General features: G+C 40.4%; 1 protein-coding gene across 1 annotated transcript in view; it reads left to right on the top strand.

Moving 5' to 3' along the window:
• Positions 1-18,297, top strand: part of LOC118091418 (chromatin remodeling regulator CECR2) — a 38,964-nt gene that overhangs the window by 5,051 nt on the left and 15,616 nt on the right. The window contains exons 4-11 of the mRNA XM_035128407.2: positions 591-640; positions 1,473-1,642; positions 2,609-2,686; positions 14,314-14,470; positions 15,609-15,738; positions 16,010-16,047; positions 16,152-16,243; positions 16,397-16,523. Of these exons, the coding sequence (XP_034984298.2) occupies positions 591-640; positions 1,473-1,642; positions 2,609-2,686; positions 14,314-14,470; positions 15,609-15,738; positions 16,010-16,047; positions 16,152-16,243; positions 16,397-16,523 (842 nt within the window). The remainder of the gene's footprint in view (positions 1-590; positions 641-1,472; positions 1,643-2,608; positions 2,687-14,313; positions 14,471-15,608; positions 15,739-16,009; positions 16,048-16,151; positions 16,244-16,396; positions 16,524-18,297) is intronic.

Here is an 18,297-nt window from a genome sequence, read left to right on the forward strand (position 1 = left end):
GTAAAATAAAAAAAATTCCTTCAGTAGCACCTTAAAGACCAACTAAGTTTTTATTTGGTATGAGCTTTCGTGTGCATGCACACTTCTTCAGATACCTTCAGATCTTCAGATCTTTCGTGTGCATGCACACTTCTTCAGATAATCTAAATGTTGACAGTAATGAAAATGAAGGGGATGATGGAAAGGATGTGGCATGAGTAACAGGGAATGAATGTGAACAAGTCTTGTTGAATATAAAGCCTTCTGAAGGGGACCTGAATGCTAATTGAACTTTATGACCATATGTAGCCTATGATTTGCCTTCTAATGCTAAAACTGAGCTACATCAATATCTACCAAGTGCTGTGACATTTCAGTGGCAGTATTTAATGTACTACTTTGCTTAAATTTGCTTTATAGCTTAGCTGGTAGAGCATGAGACTCTTAATTTCAGGGTTGTGTGTTCAAGTCCCATGATGGACAAAGGATTCCTGCATTGCTGGGGGTTGGAGTAGATGGCCCTTGTGGTCCCTTCCAGCTCTACAACTCTACAATTCTATGATTCTATATCATTTCCTAACAATACTGTTTATTTTATTTGTTGCTCATAGAGAGAAGGCAGAAGAAAACACACTTGTGTGTGAGTCACAGATGAGAAATGGTAAGGGGAAATTATGGACCATAGTTAATTTTTTTAATACAGTGTTTCAGGATGGAGGGCATCTTGATAATCCATTCTCTTTTGTCAAATTCATTCTAAACAGATAGGGAACAAGAGGCCTGCTTGTATTAATTAGAATTTCATTTGTACAGTTCTCTCTGTATTTAAAGGAATGGCAGTTGAGTCTCAATGGTTTCTTTAGATGCCTCCCACTTTTCTTTCTTGTTGGAATTGTCTGTATTTATGCTTTTCATATTTCACCTTCAAGAAACTCACACCCTTCTTAGCCTCCCTTCTCTTTGAGTATTTCTGACCATGGGATTTCATCCAGCAGTTTCTTAAGCCTTTTGGAATCGGTGCATAGTGCATATGTAAATACACTCAGCTTTCCCTTGCCTCTGTATAATGAAACCCAAGAGGACATGGCCTCTTTCTCCCAAGGTTCCCAGTACTTCTACCTCATTGATCTGTTCCACCCTGTTGGTGTGCACCAGGTCCAAAATAAGTGATCCCTTTGTTGCTTCTTCTACCTTCTGGAAAATGAAATGGTCAGCAAGGCAATGGAGGAATTTGTTGGACCTTATGATATCTATGATATCATGGCAGTTTGGGTTCAAACAGATATCACTGTAGTTGAAGTGTCTCAGGACTTCTCATCTCTCCTTTTTGAATGTTTGGTCATTTGTCCTAGGAAGGCACCATCCCATTCTTCATACAGAAGTAACACACTTGTGTTACTTGTGGCTTATTGGTACATGTTAGGTCATGTGATACCTGCCATATTAGTGCCTATGCTCTCATTGCTTAGCATTTTTATTTTATTTTATCAAAGGTTCTCAAGGACCAGGTCATGGAACATGGTGGCTTCTATGTCAGACAGAAGAGGATTGGAGGCAGGTTACAGAGAGCTTCCGAGAGAGAACATCTTTAAGAGAGAGGCAGCTTTACAAGCTCCTGAGTGAAGATTTCCTGCCAGAGATCTGCAACATGATTGCACAAAAGGTAAGAAGGAATATTTGAATAAATTGAGGCAGCCTCAAGAGTTGAGAGCAGGTTTTTTTTTATGAAGAAGAAAACGATAGGAGGACATAGGTATTGCGGGAGAGGCAATAGTTGTAGAGAATGTATAATAATGTATAATAGAAAACATTTGACTTCTAGATCATTCACACAAACTCATTGAATATTTGAGGCATCTGCATATGCTAACAATATGTGCTCAAGATTTTCTTCACAATGAATTAAAGTCAGAAGATTTATCTAAAGTGCATTATTGTGCCATGGTTAAATTCAGATAGCCAAACTTCTTCACTTTCTCCCCTTGATTACTGGCTATCTAGAACTGCTGTAGAGTTCCAAGTGCATTCTTTGCAGTAGACAGGAACCCCCCCCCCCAAAAAAAAACCAATCCCCTTCACCACCTCAGTTCAGATTGACAGCGATCTGGAAGGGGAAGTATGCTTTCATTTGTAGCATTTGCCTTGACTCATACTTATTCTCTGGTTTTAGAAGAATTATGAAGAATAATGTGGGGAGATGGACTAGTGAATAGAAGGTTGATTGGTCCTGTTTGTGGCAGAAGGTTGGATTGGATGGTATTTTAGTCCATTTCAGCGCTCTGATTCTTTGATATTTGAATCTGGAGGATACTTGTCAATCTCAGCAGCACTCAGTCTTTTGTAGTTTGTTTGTTTGTTTGTTTGTTTGCTTGCTTTGCTTTTATTCTTGATATCATTTGAAAAATCAACTCCTGTAATTCATTATCCAGGCCTGGTCTTTGAGTAATTTTGTATCTTAATATAGCTTCTGGGACTTCATCTGTGAGGGATGGTAAATGAAAAATTAATTGCTAAGTGCTCTGTACATTGAAAAATATTACAGAAATTGTTACTAATAAATGGCATACATCCAAATACGAAGCTTCTGTACCAAAGCTGATCCATGTTGATTTCTTTCACCACTATTTAGGAGAAACGTCTGCAGCGAATGGAGTTTTCTCCTAGGTGGATGTCTGATCGTCAGCACATAAAGCCAATCAGGCAAGAGGTAATGTGTGATGTAATAGCAGAATAGAGGACATGGGTGGCGCTGTGGTCTAAACCACTGAGACTCTTGGGCTTGCCAATTGGAAGGTTGGCGGTTCAAATCCCCGCAACAGAGTGAGCTCCCGTTGTTCCGTTCTAGCTCCTGCCAACTTAGCAGTTTGAAAGCACACCTGTGCGAGTATATAAATAGATACCGCTCCAGCAGGAAGGTAAATGGTGTTTCCATGCACTCTGGTTTTTTGTCATGGTGTCCTGTTGCACCAGAAGGGGTTTAGTCATGCTGGCCACATGACCCAGAAAGCTCTCTCTGGACAAACACCGGCTCCCTCAGCCTGAAAGCGAGATGAGCACCGCAACCCCATAGTCACCTTTGACTGGACTTAACCATCTAGGGGTCCTTTACCTTACTATTAATATCAGAATAGGTTAGCACAAATTAGCTTTAAAGTGCCACCTATCAGCATTATTACTGAATGTGCTCACCTCAGCAACAAGTTGAAAATTAGGTCATAGAAACAGCACTTCAGGTAAGGCAACTTCATTTGGATATATTGGTATATTTATTATTTATGCATACAATACAGATTTCAGGCCTACATTTAAGGAAACCTATGCCTGACTGCCATCAGCCAGCACCTTCGTTTTCTTTCTGGAAGCTCACCACACATACTATAACGTAGTTGGCACATCATAGTAACCTTAATTATTAGTTTTATTTATTCAGGTAATGTATAATGAGTTCTGCATGAAAATCAATCCCAAAGTGGGGTACAACATAAAATATATAATACCGTTCTAAAATAAAGCAATATAAAAATTAAACAACAATAAATAATTGACATGACAGCAGCATAAGCATGAAGCATAAACATGACCAAACATTTCCTTCAGTCAACTACCAAATGTCTGCGTGAATAAAAATGTCTTTGTAAGTTTGTGTGAAACCCACCAGGACTGGTTTCAACAAAATATGTTAGGAGATGGCATTCCACAGACATGAACCATGAAGATTGCTCTTGCTGAAATTCTCCTTCTCTAGCATGAGTAGCAGCAGCAAGCCTTGTTCCCTGCCATAACATTATGCCCAAAGCAGTGATTGTGGTTTGTTTTGCTTCAAACAAACCTTACTGTTAAGCAAAGATTTGTTCTTAAATAGATGGCAACCTCATTTTATCAGTTATGAAGAAATTTTGAAATATAGATAAAGCTCTTGAAATGTCTTCATTTAATATAGAGGTGGATTGGAAAGAATTTTTGGCTAAATGCCTCCCTCCCAGATAGCCATCTGGTTGTCATCAGCACAGAACTTCAATCTAATCCAGAAACAAAGGTCTCTGTTGAAGCATTTCAAAGCACTGAATGGTAGATTCAGCCATTATTTCAACATCTGGGAAATGAGATGGTACATAGTGTCAGCACCTGAACTATATCACCACAAATCAGTGCATTCCCAAATCTGTGTTTCACACCAAGTTATACCTGAAGTTGCTCTTTGCCTTGCTGAAAATTGCAGTTGTATATTTGAAGTAGCCGTTTGCCTTTCTTGCTGTACAGAAGTGAAAAGGAAAGAATAGTTATGTACTGATGATGAAACTGGTCAGAGGCAGAAGGCTGGTGAGATGAGGTGTCGGAAGCTGAAAGGGTAACAAGGCTTCGTGAGCTAGGAGAGTCCGTGGCAGAGAGAAGTCAAGAATCAGAAGCTGAGCTGGTGAATGGGAGGAGGGAGGTCAAGGGATGAATGAGGCTGGTGAAGAGGCATGGGTGTCTCTCCCTCCTGCTGCGACAAGCTCCCCTCCCTCCCTGTCACCCAGAACCAGGAGAGGCATGAAAAGGTTAGAGGAGAGATTGGCTGCATGTAGACACAGTCTCCAGTTGCTTGGGGAATGCCCTGCTGAGGAGGAGACATAGACAGCTGTGGGGAGCAGGGAACCTTTAGTATCGGCAACTAATTTCATAGAATAAGATCCATAGGGAATGCACTGATGTGCTCATTAGGCCCGACACTCAGCTTGGTCTGTGGAGATTGTGTTTTTGCTAATAAAGAGTTAACATCAACTTTGAACTGTGTGATTTACTGGCCGGCACACACTGTGACAACTGTGGAGCCAAGGAGTATTAATATTTTCAGCTTAAATAATGAGAATTAAGTGACACTTCTTCTTCATCCTGGGAGCCCCACCTCTTGTTCAGCAGAGCAGTCCCAGGAGTGGAGTGTGCCTTGCTGCATTATTTCCATTTTTAGGTGCAAGAAGTACAACAACAAAAATCACCCAGGAAATAAGAAGGTGCATATTTATATACAGGCAGGAAAATTTGCAAATTTGGATGTAGAGAAACAAATTGGTGCTAATCAGTAGGAGGCTTGCTATAAGACCTATGGTGCTTAGCATAAGTTAATTGCTGCCTATGGGCCAGTGTGTGTCAGGACTCCCATAAAGCTCCCAAGTCTCTCTAATTTTTCACCTGAGGAGCGGAGGCAGGGGGGAGGGGTAGCAGTTATTGTGGATGCAAGTCTCTGGACATACCCATTTCCAGGGAAACACAATGCCAAGTGTTTTGTTTCATTGAATTGTATTTGTTTCTTTTTAAATTGGAAGGCTTTCCAGCACATGATGCAGGGAAGTTGTTAAGACTGTAGTCATAGCACACAAATTTCTTTGTTTCTGACCATATATGCTATCTGTGGAGTTGCCTCTTCCGTCTGGTTCCAAGATGTAGATGCTGCTTAAATATGTAACTGCTCTGTAGGCTTCTAATCCTTTGCAATATTTCTCAAACAGGTGGTTCAGATTAGCTTCTCATTAAAAAACCTTCTGAGCAGCACCTTCATTAAGAAGCAGCTGTGGAAATTCTAGTAGGTATCACATGGGGGAGAGAGGAATGGGCAAGGGCCATGTCTGAGGCAAGACCAAGGCATGTGGGACTGCACATCTTGTGTTGAACACTTGAGAGAGAATTTCTTTTGGGGGGACTATATCAGAGCAGAGAGCAGAAGTCATTGGAGCCTGTTGTTCTGCATAGCCCACAGTGCCCTCTGCTGCAGACATGTGAGTGGTGCTTCAGCAAAGCAGCAGACATGCTTTCATGACTTCCAAAGGCATTTTCACAATTTATCACCCAACAATTTTTCTGTTTCCTCAAAAAAGTGTTTCTATGGCATTTTGTTGGGAATCGGGTGTGCTGGGGCTTAAGCTGAACTGAATCAGTTCCTGATCCTTCATTGGCTTGAACCAACACAACTTCAGTTACAGCTGAGCCCAAACTAAGTTTTAAAAAGTGAATGGTTTGGATCCCCATATAACACAATTGGTATTCTTGATGCTTTACAAAACAATAAAGTAAGACAGGTCCAAACTCTGAAGAGATAACAAATTAAATTTTGGCAGAGAAGAGACAGCAGAGGGAGGTAGGCAGAATAATGGGGTGGATCTTTGTAAATACAATGATGTGTGCATAGGCTTTGATTCAGCTTGGGTTAACAAAACAGGTTTGTGCAAAAAGCTATACATATCACAGTATATGTGAATAGATCTTGCATTTTTTTTAAATCCAGAATGTAGTAGAAGGCTCTCCAGTACACATTGTTTTGTATGAAAAGGGGGCGTTGGGATCCACCTGAAATGTTTCCCTAAAGTTTAACCCCCCCCCCACTTCCTTTTTTGTGTACCATTCTGCTGCTGTTTGTGGCTCTAAACAGCTTCAGGACCATTTTTCTCTCAGTCAGATCTGATTGGCTGCATGATGACAGTACCATGACAAGGAAATTTTGAGCAAAGCAATGATACTGAAACTGCAGCCCAGCTGCACTACATAGAGGCTCACACTCCTACAGCCGAAGACCAGATACAGTGTGTGTAGGCTGCCTTAATTGCATGAGGAGCACTTCTAGGGTTGCCAGACTCAATAGAGGACAGGACTTCTATGTCTTTAATTGCCCTGCTCTCTTTTGAGTGTGGAAACCTTAAAGAGAAACCAGCAGACCCTTTGTTTAATTTCCAAGCAAAGGGTCTGCTGGTTTCTCTTTAAGGTTTCCAGACTCAAAAGAGAGCAGGGCAATTAAAGGCACAGAAGTCCTGTCTTCTATTGAGTCTGGCAACCCTAAGCACTTCATATCTCTATAGCACCTCATAATAAAACAGCTTATTTTGTGGTAGAATAAAATATTCATGGAATGCAGCCCTCTCCCCTACCATTCTAATTTGGCATGAGGCTAAATTAAACACTTTTAAAGTACAATTTAATGTATGCATGAATTAGAACATTTATTAAATAATATATAAAGTGGGCTCACAGTATATTTCCCTATAAATCCAATCATAGGTTTTATCCTCCCTCTCTCCAAGCCCAGTGGCGGAGCTTCATGCTCCTGCACCGGGGGCAAAGAGCAGGTGAGGGCGTGGCTGGCATGCATCCTGGGGGCATCGCACACATACGTCCCGGGGGCGTGGTGCCTAGCGGGGGGGGAGGCAGCCGCGATGGCACCCCACCGGGATCATGGTGCCGGGGTCTGTGCGCTCCCCACCCCCCCTCTTCCTCTGCCAGTGTCCAAGCCTACTATGCCGTGAACTATTTGGACATAGCCAACATGGTGCCTTCCTGATGTTGTGATCTCAACGCCTATCACCCCTGACCATGGCCATGCTGGCAGGAGATCCAAAGCAGGGCACCAGATTAGCAACCCTGATCTAGAGGGTGCTCAGTGCTCAGTGTGTAAGTGGTATAAAAAATTCTGTTAAGAGAAATATTTATTGTTAGCAAAAGAATCAGACTGTATTGAATAATTTATTTAGCTCCCGAATTTGACTTGTTTTTGCTGTAGAATTTGGGCTGGAGCATTGTTAGAGACACATAGCTGCCCTTTGAAATTCTTGTTTGTTGACACTAGCTCTGTAATATTTACAAAATTTTGAAAGTCCTGGTAAATAACTCTCTAGAAAAAGCAGTTAAATACAGGTAGTTTGTGTATTTTGGGAGATTATCTTTTAGTATTTTAATCCTCACATAAGCGGGCATAATTTAGGCACTATTGTATCTGAATAAATTCTACAGGGATGATTCTGTGAATGGTCAGATGAAATGGACTAAATAACACAAAATGTCTAATTGCTCTGATTCTCTTTAAATTTTTATTTTGGGATTAATTGGATACACTGGCAACACTAGTTCAAATACACAAGCTCACTTTGGTGGGTAGGGTTGCACTCAAAGGACAACTTGCATTCTGATGTGAGGAACAGGTGTTTGTATCCAATTCTCTGCCTTGCATTTTGTAAAGTAGCCCATGTCTTATGATTTTTTAAAAACTGTTGTCTAACTGTAGCATTCTTCTATTAGAGGACAAAACAGGGGCCTAGAGACCTTGCTTAATGCATTGTTTTTGCTGGTGGCAAGGATGGGAGATGATGTCAGACAATTCTCCAAGGAAGCATTACTGAAGGAAATGACTAAATAGCATTTCTGCAACAACACAAATATAGAGGCACTTAGGATATCTAGGGTAGAAGCTAGCTTGCCTTTCTAGCAATTTATCAGTGCCCCCTCAGGTCCCATTTGCAGGCAGGTGAAAAATAATAATGAAGCAATAATGGCTAAGGTGCAGGCTTTTGTCTGAATTAATGATGGGCTAAGGCCTGAAGGGCAGTGAGGAGGCTCCAGCTGATCATTAATTCTCAGGAAATAGATTGCATTGAAGACCCAGTTTTCAATGCAGTGGTGAACCTATATCTGGGCTATGCCACTTCTGGTTGCAGACAAAGGTTCCCATGAATGACTGTTCCTTCCACTTACTGAGTTTTCTATGTAGAAGGTTCATTCAATCATGGGAATTTCCACCTGGCATCTAAAGTGGCATTGTTGGGGAGAAGGATTATAGAAGTTCTTCTACAGCTGTGGCAGGGAATTCTTTTCCAGCCTAAGGACTGCATTCCCTTCTTGGCAACCTTCCTGGGGCCACATATACCACTGGCAAACATGTCACCTTTGTACTGTAGGCTAGCTTGTGCACCCCCCCCCCTGTGTCCTCCATCCAGACAAGCAAGAGGCATTATCAAAGTTCAAATGCACATTCCAGCCAGGGTGTAAAGCAGGGGCACAGGGGGTTGTGGTCTGGGGAGAGTTCCAGTGACCAGCCAGATGGTCACTGTTCTGTATATAGGGATTTATTGTGTAGGTAGAGGACCATTCCATCATCTGAGCCCAGACACAGGCTTACTCAGTGATAATTTGTAACCTATAGAGAGAAGGAAACAATAAACTTCTTCTTTCTTGTGTTGTTCTTGTGGTATTTAAGATATATCTGTGTCACGAAACTTTACAAACGAGGTAGAAAAGTTGCCAGATGGTGCAAATATCAATAATCTGGTAGTTGTGAATAGTATAATTGGCTTTATAAGCTGAAATAATAGTATGATTCTATAAGCAGAAATTGTAAGCTATTGCAGTAAAGTCTCAAGTGTGTCCTCCTAATAGAGGCATTTAGATACTTACTGGACCATAACTGATGTAAATAATCATATCCCCCCCTCCTTTTGCTCACTTTTTTCTAAACTAAAAGGTGCAGATGTTGTAACTTTTCCTCATTTGGGAATTGTTCCAGCCCTCTGGTCATTTTGGTTGCCCTTTTCTGGACCTTTTCCAGCTCTGCGATATCCTTTCTGAGGTGAGGCAAGCAAATCTGTGCATAGTATTCCAAATTAAGTCAAACCATGGATTTGCATAACAGCATTATGATACTGTCAGTTTTATTTTCAATCCTTTTCATTTTGAGGGACTTTATCTGAATTTTGGGGGAGGGGAAATAAGTTTGTCATCTGGATCGCCTCTATATGCTTAATAAAACTGTCAAAGAATTCTAAAAGGTTAGTGAAACAGATGTTACCCTTACTGGTTCAGCAAGACTTATTCTTCTATGTGCTTAGAAATTCTGCTTTTAATAACGCTTGCTTCCAGTTTTCCTGGAACAGAAGTTAAGCTAAAGGACCTAGATCCCCTCAGTTTGAAAACTAAAGTGTAAACTGAAAAATTAGTTGAGTCACGCCCTTTCTTTCTCTTTGACTTTTTATTAAAAAAATTATTTGTGATTTTCAGTTATGTACATTTCAATACCGGTACTTTTACAGTCATTTTAACATTTCAAAACTCAACTTCCTTCCTCCTCTTTCTGCTGTTCCTTAAATTTATTTTTATCATTTCCTGCATATTCTAAATAAACTTAACTTATATTCATCTACTTTTAATTATATACTCCTATGAAACTGCAGGTTATTACAATAATCCTGCCAATGTCCTTATCTGTTTACTATTTGTCTGTAAATATTCAATAAATCATTTCTATTCTTTTATAAAAAGTTTGTTATCTTGATTTTTTTTCCCTGGTAAGTTTCGCCATTTCTGCATGGTCCATAAGTTTTTGTATCCATTCTTCTGTCACCTGGATGACAACTTCTTTCCATTTTTGGGCAAATAACATTCTTGCCGCTTTAGTCGCATACATGAATCTATATCTATACTATAATCTATACTGTTTAGATAGTTCTACCCCTATAATTCCCAGAAGAAAAGCTTCTGTTTTTTAACAAATGTTATTTTAAACATCTTTTTACATTCATTTTATAACATTTCACAGTAAGCTTTAACCTTACTACATGGCCACCACATATTATAAAAAGTACAGTGGTACCTCGGAAGTTGAACAGAATCCGTTCCATAAGTCCGTTCGACTTCCAAAACATTTGCAAACCAAGGTGTGGCTTCCGATTAGCTGCAGGAGCAGAAGCCGCATCAGACGTTTGGGTTCCAAATAATGTTCGCAAACTGGAACACTCACTTCTGGGTTTGTGGCGTTCAGGAGCCAAAACGCTCGACTCAGAAGGTGTTCATGAACCAAGGTGTGACTGTACCTTCTTTCTCTTTGCATTTCCATTATTCGATTTTGAGTTATACATTTTTGCCAGTTTAGATACCACCTACTGTACGTATATAACTTTTTCATGTAGTTTTCTCTTAAACCATAGCATACTGTAAATTTTATATCCATATTCCACGATCGTTCCCACATGTCCATATCTATTTTATAACCAATATCTATTGCCTGATGTATCACTGAAGATTTTACTTGCTTATCCTTTGTCTCCCATTCCAGTAATATCTTACACATTTTAGACAGCACTTTAACATTGCATTCCAATAGATCTTTCTCCAGTTGTGATATTTGTTTCTCAAACCCTCGTTTCCCATCTTTCTTAAATACTTCATTCAAATGATATTGTATCCATGTTGTTAACTTTCCTGATAAATCATTAAATTCTTTTAATTTAAATTCTCCTCCCTCTTGTTTTAATAAATTTCTATAAGTTGTCCAACCTATCATCTTCTTTTTCTTTACCACTATGGCTTCCAATGATGAGAGTCAAAGTGGTGTTTTTATCTCCAATAATTTTTTGTATTTATCCCATACTCTCTACAATTTTTTCCCCTAATTATGTGATTTGTAAATCCTTTGTGTACTTTCACCTTTTCATAGGCGTGCCAGCTTCCAATATTATCATGACCCTCTAAATCTAAGATATGTGGATTCTCCAATGACATCCAGTCATTCAGCCACCCTAAAGTGACTTACATGCCACCGTTTTTAGCCTAAAAAGCTGAAGCATGCATTGAGCTAAAAGCTAAAACTTTTGAAATTCTAAGCTGACATTCTCACTCGATGTGTTGTGTCCAATATATATTGGGTTTTTAACCCACACTACAAATATGGGATTGAAACAAGGTTTCTGGTTTATGTTTTATTTAAATTAGTTTGTCTGATCATATATTCTCAGGAGACCAGGAGAAAAGTTTGGGTGCATCTCATCTTTCTGAGAGGGGTTTGCATGTGTTAAGACAGATAAAGCAAGAGACCTCCAGCTTCACAGACTATCCCTGTAGTACTGTACCTTTATATCTATGCTGACTTCTCTCTATCTCTTTGATGTTTATGGTGGTATTGCATTTCATTTACAACTTCCTGCTCCTCCTCATACACTTTATTTGGACCTCAAGGCAAGAGGTCATCTTGGATCAATCTTCTGGGAACAAAGGGGCAAGCATAGCTTTGCTTCTTTGTTTCTCCAACTAGAATTCCTTACAATAAGCTTTCTTATTTAAACCATGTATCAGTCTGAATGCCTTTCATCTAAAGGTGTGCTCCAAGCAAGAATTCGTTTAACTAAACTTAACTTCCTCTGCTGCATATAAACACTAACATTTCCTACATTGTAGAGTTCTGGCAACTATCAACCTTGTTTGTAGAATCAATTTCCATAATGCTCCCTGCATAGCAGGGCTTGCTAACCCCTATCGCAGGGACCTGAGCTGGCCGACATGCATTTTTTTCTTTCCTCTCCCAAGACCCTACCAGTTAAAAAAATAGAGTGCTGGGGTGAACAATGAAGTTTAAACAAATTGATTATGCATCAGGGTGGTTATTTGATAAACAGAAATGAGGCAAAACTTCTCATTGACTAATCAATATGGATCAACTGAGAAGGGGAGCTTTGTGCCTGTGTGTGTTTCCCATGACTTGCACACGTTTGTCCTGTGTGGTGGGTGAATGTGGAGTGACCACACTCACTTACTGGTATGCGGCCTGTGGAGGATTGGCTAAACGTGGCACTCAGGGCAAAATGGTTAGCCATCCCTAGTATATGTTGTTGTTGTTGTTTAGTCGTTTAGTCGTGTCCGACTCTTCGTGACCCCATGGACCAGAGCACGCCAGGCACTCCTGTCTTCCACTGCCTCCCGTATATAGGATGGCTCTTAAAAACTATATTGGCACACAATGCAACTCCCAACTCCTACCTAATATGAACAAGAAGACAGAACATATCTGGCTAATTCTGCAACACAAGCTGACTGAATGTTAGCTTCTGATGCTTTGAAATCTGTTAATGGCCAAGGGCAGATTGCTATTAAGATCTACTGAAGAGGGCCTGATTGTGATCCTATCTAGGCAGGAAATAAGAACACAGTGACTTTTCTCTTGTGGCTGTAACCTCTGGAGCCAGCTGCCCAGAATAACCTTCCCATATTTAAGAAGAAGATGAAAGGATTGATTTTAAATAGGCTTTTAATGTGAAATGCTGGGGGGGATTTATGTTAGCTACGTTTTTTTTAGTATACTTATGAAGTTACATAGTGTTTTAATTAATTTCTGTGACACCCCTCCCCCCACGCTTTTTTAATCTTGATTGAAGTTACAGGCACAGAACAAGTTTTCAGAATATAAGTAATTACTGGAATTGTTAACAGTTAGGTGAGATATAGAACACTTTAAATAAATAAATAAATAAATAAATAAATAAATAAATAAATGATAGGGCTGTGCTGAATTTTCTTGGAGCTCATTCATATATGTGTGTGTGTGCGCGCCATTTCGGGGACATGAAGCTTCTGTGAAAGGTCAACACAGCGGGGGGGGGCATCTTTTGCTGTAAAAATGTGATCCAATCCCTTTTCTTGGCAAAGTAATTTCCAAAAGAAGATAAAAGATCATCCTAAAACTTGTGGTGTGGTAACCTTATAAAGTGGCTCCTTTAAGACAATCAAATAATTTACATACTCTGGACAAGATTCTGGCAATCTTTTTTGGGGAGCACATATGAACGGGGTACAATTATTCCTATGTGCTCCCCCAAAAAAGATTGCCCTGGTAAAGAGGCACTCATGCTTGGGATTGGGGTAGTTTGTGCTATTATAAATATCTGTAATACTGGTCCCTGAGAGGTACTGGTCTGTGTTGAGCATTATTCTAAACCCCAGTTGTTCAGTGTTGGGTTTTTATAGTACTTTCTGAACCTATCACTGATGAAATATTCAATTCCACATATATTCTTTATGTGTTCACTGTTCCAGCATACAAATAGAAAAGCCTGCACAGTGCATCTTCAGAGCATTCTAAATGTAGACTGTAGAGATTTTTGGTGGCAGTCTGCCCTCTCATAACTTCCCAGTTGGTTCTTCTTTGCTTTAGCAGTGGCATTGTAAAGAATAGCTTTATTTTCACATTTCAGGCCAGTATACATTATGTGACAGTGTGTGCGCATCTAATGCACCTTTTGCAATTATCACATGTTCCTTCCCTGACTATTCATTCTTATAAATGTGGTTGTATGTGCTGAAATCAAGCTGCATACATGGGAAATGCAGTCATTGAAAACAAACAATACATTTCCTGCAGTTATACCTTGATTTGATCACGTGGATGTACAGTACATTTATAAGACGCAAGATAAAAATTACAGGGAGGTGCTTTCCTCTGATGATATTATCTTGTTTTAAAAATGTGCAAATGATCCAATTTCTCATTCAGAGTCAAGTCTGTTTCTAAAGGCTATAAAAGGGTTACAAAGGTATATCAGCTATTGCAATAATTTCATGTAAGGCAATCATAAGCTGAAACCCAGTGTGCTGTAATGGATAGAGAGTTAGACTAGGGCTGTGGATGCTGGTCTTCAAAGTTCCACTCAACCTTGAAGCCCACTGGTTAACTTTTGGCAAGTCACTGTATCTCAGTCTGACCTACCTAACATAAAATATGGGATATAAATATAATAAATAATAATAAGTAAATAGTTGTGTTTCTTTCTGCAGGTGACCCCTGTGGTGCTCAGCAGAATGGAGAAGCAGAGACGGCGGGAAGAGGAGGAGGAACGTCAAATCCTTCTGGCAGTTCAGAAGAAGGAGCAAGAACAAATGTTGAAGGAGGAAAGGAAACGAGAAATGGAGGAGAAAGTCAAGGCAGTGGAAGGTATGCGGATCAGCTTTACGGAAGGTTTTTTAGGTGCTCTTGGTCTACAGTTTATTTTTATATACATGATATTCACTTCACAAGCATAATACACCAGCATGTCACTCAGTTTAGTTGTTTAATGGCAATGATTGCTTGTCTTAGTCTGACACCCTCACCCCCAAAAATCATCACAATATTTGTATCCCCTCATTAATTTCATATTCCTTTTTAGAATATACCTCAATACATTTTAACAGAACTATATATCCTGCTTGGCCATAATAAGGTCATCGTGACAGTATCTTAAGAACAAAAGGACATGCTTGATCAGACCAAAGGCCTATCTAGTCTACCACAAGCAGGACATGAGTGCAGCAGCACTCCCCTGCTTGTGATTCTCAACGACTGGTATGCAGAGGCAGGCTGTGTCTAATGCTAGAAGTAATATAGTTATCATGGCTGGTAGCTTCATTGATAGCCTTATTCTGCTTCAATTTGTCTAATCTCTACATTTTGTGGCAGTGAATTTCATGCATTGCATAAAGAAGTATGTTTTTGTATTTCACGAATCCCCAACCATTTAGTTTCATTGAATGACTCCAGTTCTAATATTAGAGAGAGCAAAACATCTTTCTACCTACTTCCTCTGCACCACACATAATTTTATACACCTCTATCATATCCTCCCTTTCTCACCTTTTCTAAACTAAAAAGGCCCAATCATTATAACCTTTCCTCAAAGAGGAGTTGCTCCAACCCCATGATAATTCCACTGATGACACACAGGAGTGTGAATGACCTCCTGAAACCCTGGGCATTGTACTAGAAAACTTAACAAGAATGTACAGTGGTGCCTCACTAGACGAATTTAATTCGTTCCACGGGTCTTTTCTTATAACGAAAAATTTGTCTAGCGAATCCCATAGGAATGCATTGATTTTTTTTTTTGATTTTTTTTGCCCATAGGAATGCATTAATTGAATTTCAATGCATTCCTATGGGAAACCGCGATTCGCTAGACGAATTTTTCGTAAAATGAATTCGTCTAGCGAGGCAACCTCCACTAGAAAAAACCTTTCATTAAGCGGAAATTTCATTAAGCAGGGCATTCGTTAAGCAAGGCACCACTGTAATAGTTTTCCTTCCCTATCTGCAGAACGAGCCAAGAGAAGGAAGCTCCGAGAAGAGCGGGCATGGCTGCTTGCCCAGGGAAAGGAACTTCCCCCAGAGCTTTCTCACTTGGATCCCAGTTCACCTGCTAGGGAGGAGAGGAAGACCAAGGACCTGTAAGTAAATTGCAGTGAGTGGCCTATAAATACAGAAAAACAATCACACCCAAAACAATTGATTGTCAATGTTAATGTTGATGGCCAGAGAAAAGGCTATGGAAGAATTATATTCTGTGGCATTAAAAAGAGTGTGAATGCAGGCCTTGGAAAGCATTGCAATTGCTGTAATTGAACATTCAGTGATAAGGATAACATACCAGAGACAGAGTTGAGGAGGAAATGAGGCTGGAGAAAGTTTGCATTAATATCTTACATTTCCTCTTTGCAGTTTTGAATTGGATGATGAGTTCACTGCCATGTACAAAGGTCAGTCCCCACTCCAGACACTAGCTTTGCAGGTTGGTTGGTTTTTAAAGTATTGGCATCCCATTTGTATGTGTAACAGTTTATCATCTTTTTGCTGCTGACAGTTCTCGATGTAGTGAAGGCTCACAAGGACTCCTGGCCATTCCTGGAGCCAGTTGATGAATCCTATGCCCCAAATTACTACCAAATTGTTAAGGTAAGCAGTATGAAGCCCTTTTTTGCATTCTGAACATTGTGTTGTAGTTGATGCAATGGAATCTGCATCAGGCAGAATAAGAATACATCTTTTTAAAGGATGATTGTAGCTTTCAAGGTCTGTAAGCCTGAAGCAAACTGGGGTATTTTTCAGGCTCCCATGGATATATCTAGCATGGAGAAGAAGCTAAATGGAGGGCAATACTACACTAAGGAGGAATTTGTGGGTGACATGAAGACCATGTTCAGGAACTGCCTTAAATACAACGGTGAAAATAGTGGTAAGAATTAGGAACCTGAGTTCCATTTATTGTGTACATATACATGGAAAACAGCCCAAGCCTCCCTGTCACAGGGTCGCTGGCGGCTACTCTAGAGTAACGACTCCAACACTTTGCCTTTTCATGCTTTTATTATGTGCAGACTATTTACAGTGCAGAAGCTGTACAATGTACATGTTCTCAGTCTGGGTCAGTACCCCGGAATGGGGATTCCCGCGTCTTTTTCCAACAAAGTAGTCTGGGAATCCCCAATCTCCGCCCCCTTTTCTTCATGCGCAGCTCCGGAACTGGAGGGAGGGGTCTTCTAGCCGTGTTTTCCTGCCTCCCTCTTTCCCTCTCCCTTCCTTCCTCTCCCGGTCGGCGCAGAGGCTCTGTGACCCTGTCCGAGCCCTGCCCTCTACTTCCTGTTTCCCCGCTAGACTCATCTCCTTCCCCCGCTCCCGCTTGTGCTAGGAGAGGAACTGGTGGTCACGATGGGAGGGGGCAGTCTATAGCTCCTGTCCCTCACACTCCCATAGCTGGATTGGACAGAAAATGGATGGAGAGGTTAAGCCCGTAATTTTTAATTCACTACAAACATTTGAAAAATTAAATAAATGTTCCTTGTGGCTATATTTATTCGCATGAAAGGCTTCTGGAGTAATATGAGCTGGCATTAGGAAAACCTGCTCTTTTTATGATCTTCTTTCAGACCACAGTCTTTATGTCCTCATGCTATTCTGTGCTACTGTTAGACCAGAGGCATCATCTTTCAAAAAGTTGTGGCTCTCAGAAACCTAACCTTGTTAAAAATGCAACAGTACACAAAGCCCAGAGAAATGGGCTTAACTGTTGATATAATCTGTAGGATTGTCATGTGCATATAGTTTAAGCACAGTTCCTTCATGTACAGAGTTCCAGTTGTGTGGCTAGCATTTCTGTGTTAAGCTCTGTGTGGCAGCTGCACACTAAAAAAGAGAGAAAAAGATGAGTGTGGTCTTCTGAATTTGGGTGGCCTTACGCTATTGGGCAACATTATGAATCATTTACTAATATATTGTGGATGGGATTCACTCAAAGAGCCCTGTCACTGGAAGCCCTTCACAAGGACTTCTGCTTGTGTCACAGGGTTTCCCCTCACACTGCCCCCTGCCCCATAGCTGTCATGTTCTCCCTTCTTTTAAGGGAAATTGCTGAATAGGCTTCCTTGCGAGAAAAGGGAAAACTTGACAGCTATGCCCTGCCCCCCAATTGACTTGGGGAGTATTAGGAGAACACCAGAACAGCACATGGAAGGACAAATCATTCCTTCTGGCAAGCTGAATTGCTTATACAGACATGGGGCACTGCTGAATTCCATCCTTTTACTTGGGTCTACCAGTTGCACACATTTCAGAAACAAACAGAACACTTACTTTAACTCATTTTTAAGACCGTTTTTGCCCAATACAAGACTTGATATGTGAAGCTGAAGTGGAGTCATCCCATTACAGTGGTACCTCAGGTTACAAACACTTTAGGTTACAGACTCCGCTAACCCAGAAGTAGTACCTCGGCTTAATAACTTTACCTCAGGATGAGAACAGAAATCGTACGGGAGTCCCCATTAGCTAAAGTGGTACCTCAGGTTAAGAACAGTTTCAGGTTAAGAACGAACCTCCGGAATGAATTAAGTTCATAACCAGAGGTACAACTGTATCTGTTTAATAAACACACCACAGAGGCATCTGTTTGTATTACAGTTTGCATTCATATTGATAATTTAAAATAAGGAATGTCACTGAAGGGGATGCAT

This window comes from Zootoca vivipara, chromosome 10, assembly GCF_963506605.1.
Source record: "Zootoca vivipara chromosome 10, rZooViv1.1, whole genome shotgun sequence".
Lineage (NCBI taxonomy): Eukaryota > Metazoa > Chordata > Lepidosauria > Squamata > Lacertidae > Zootoca > Zootoca vivipara.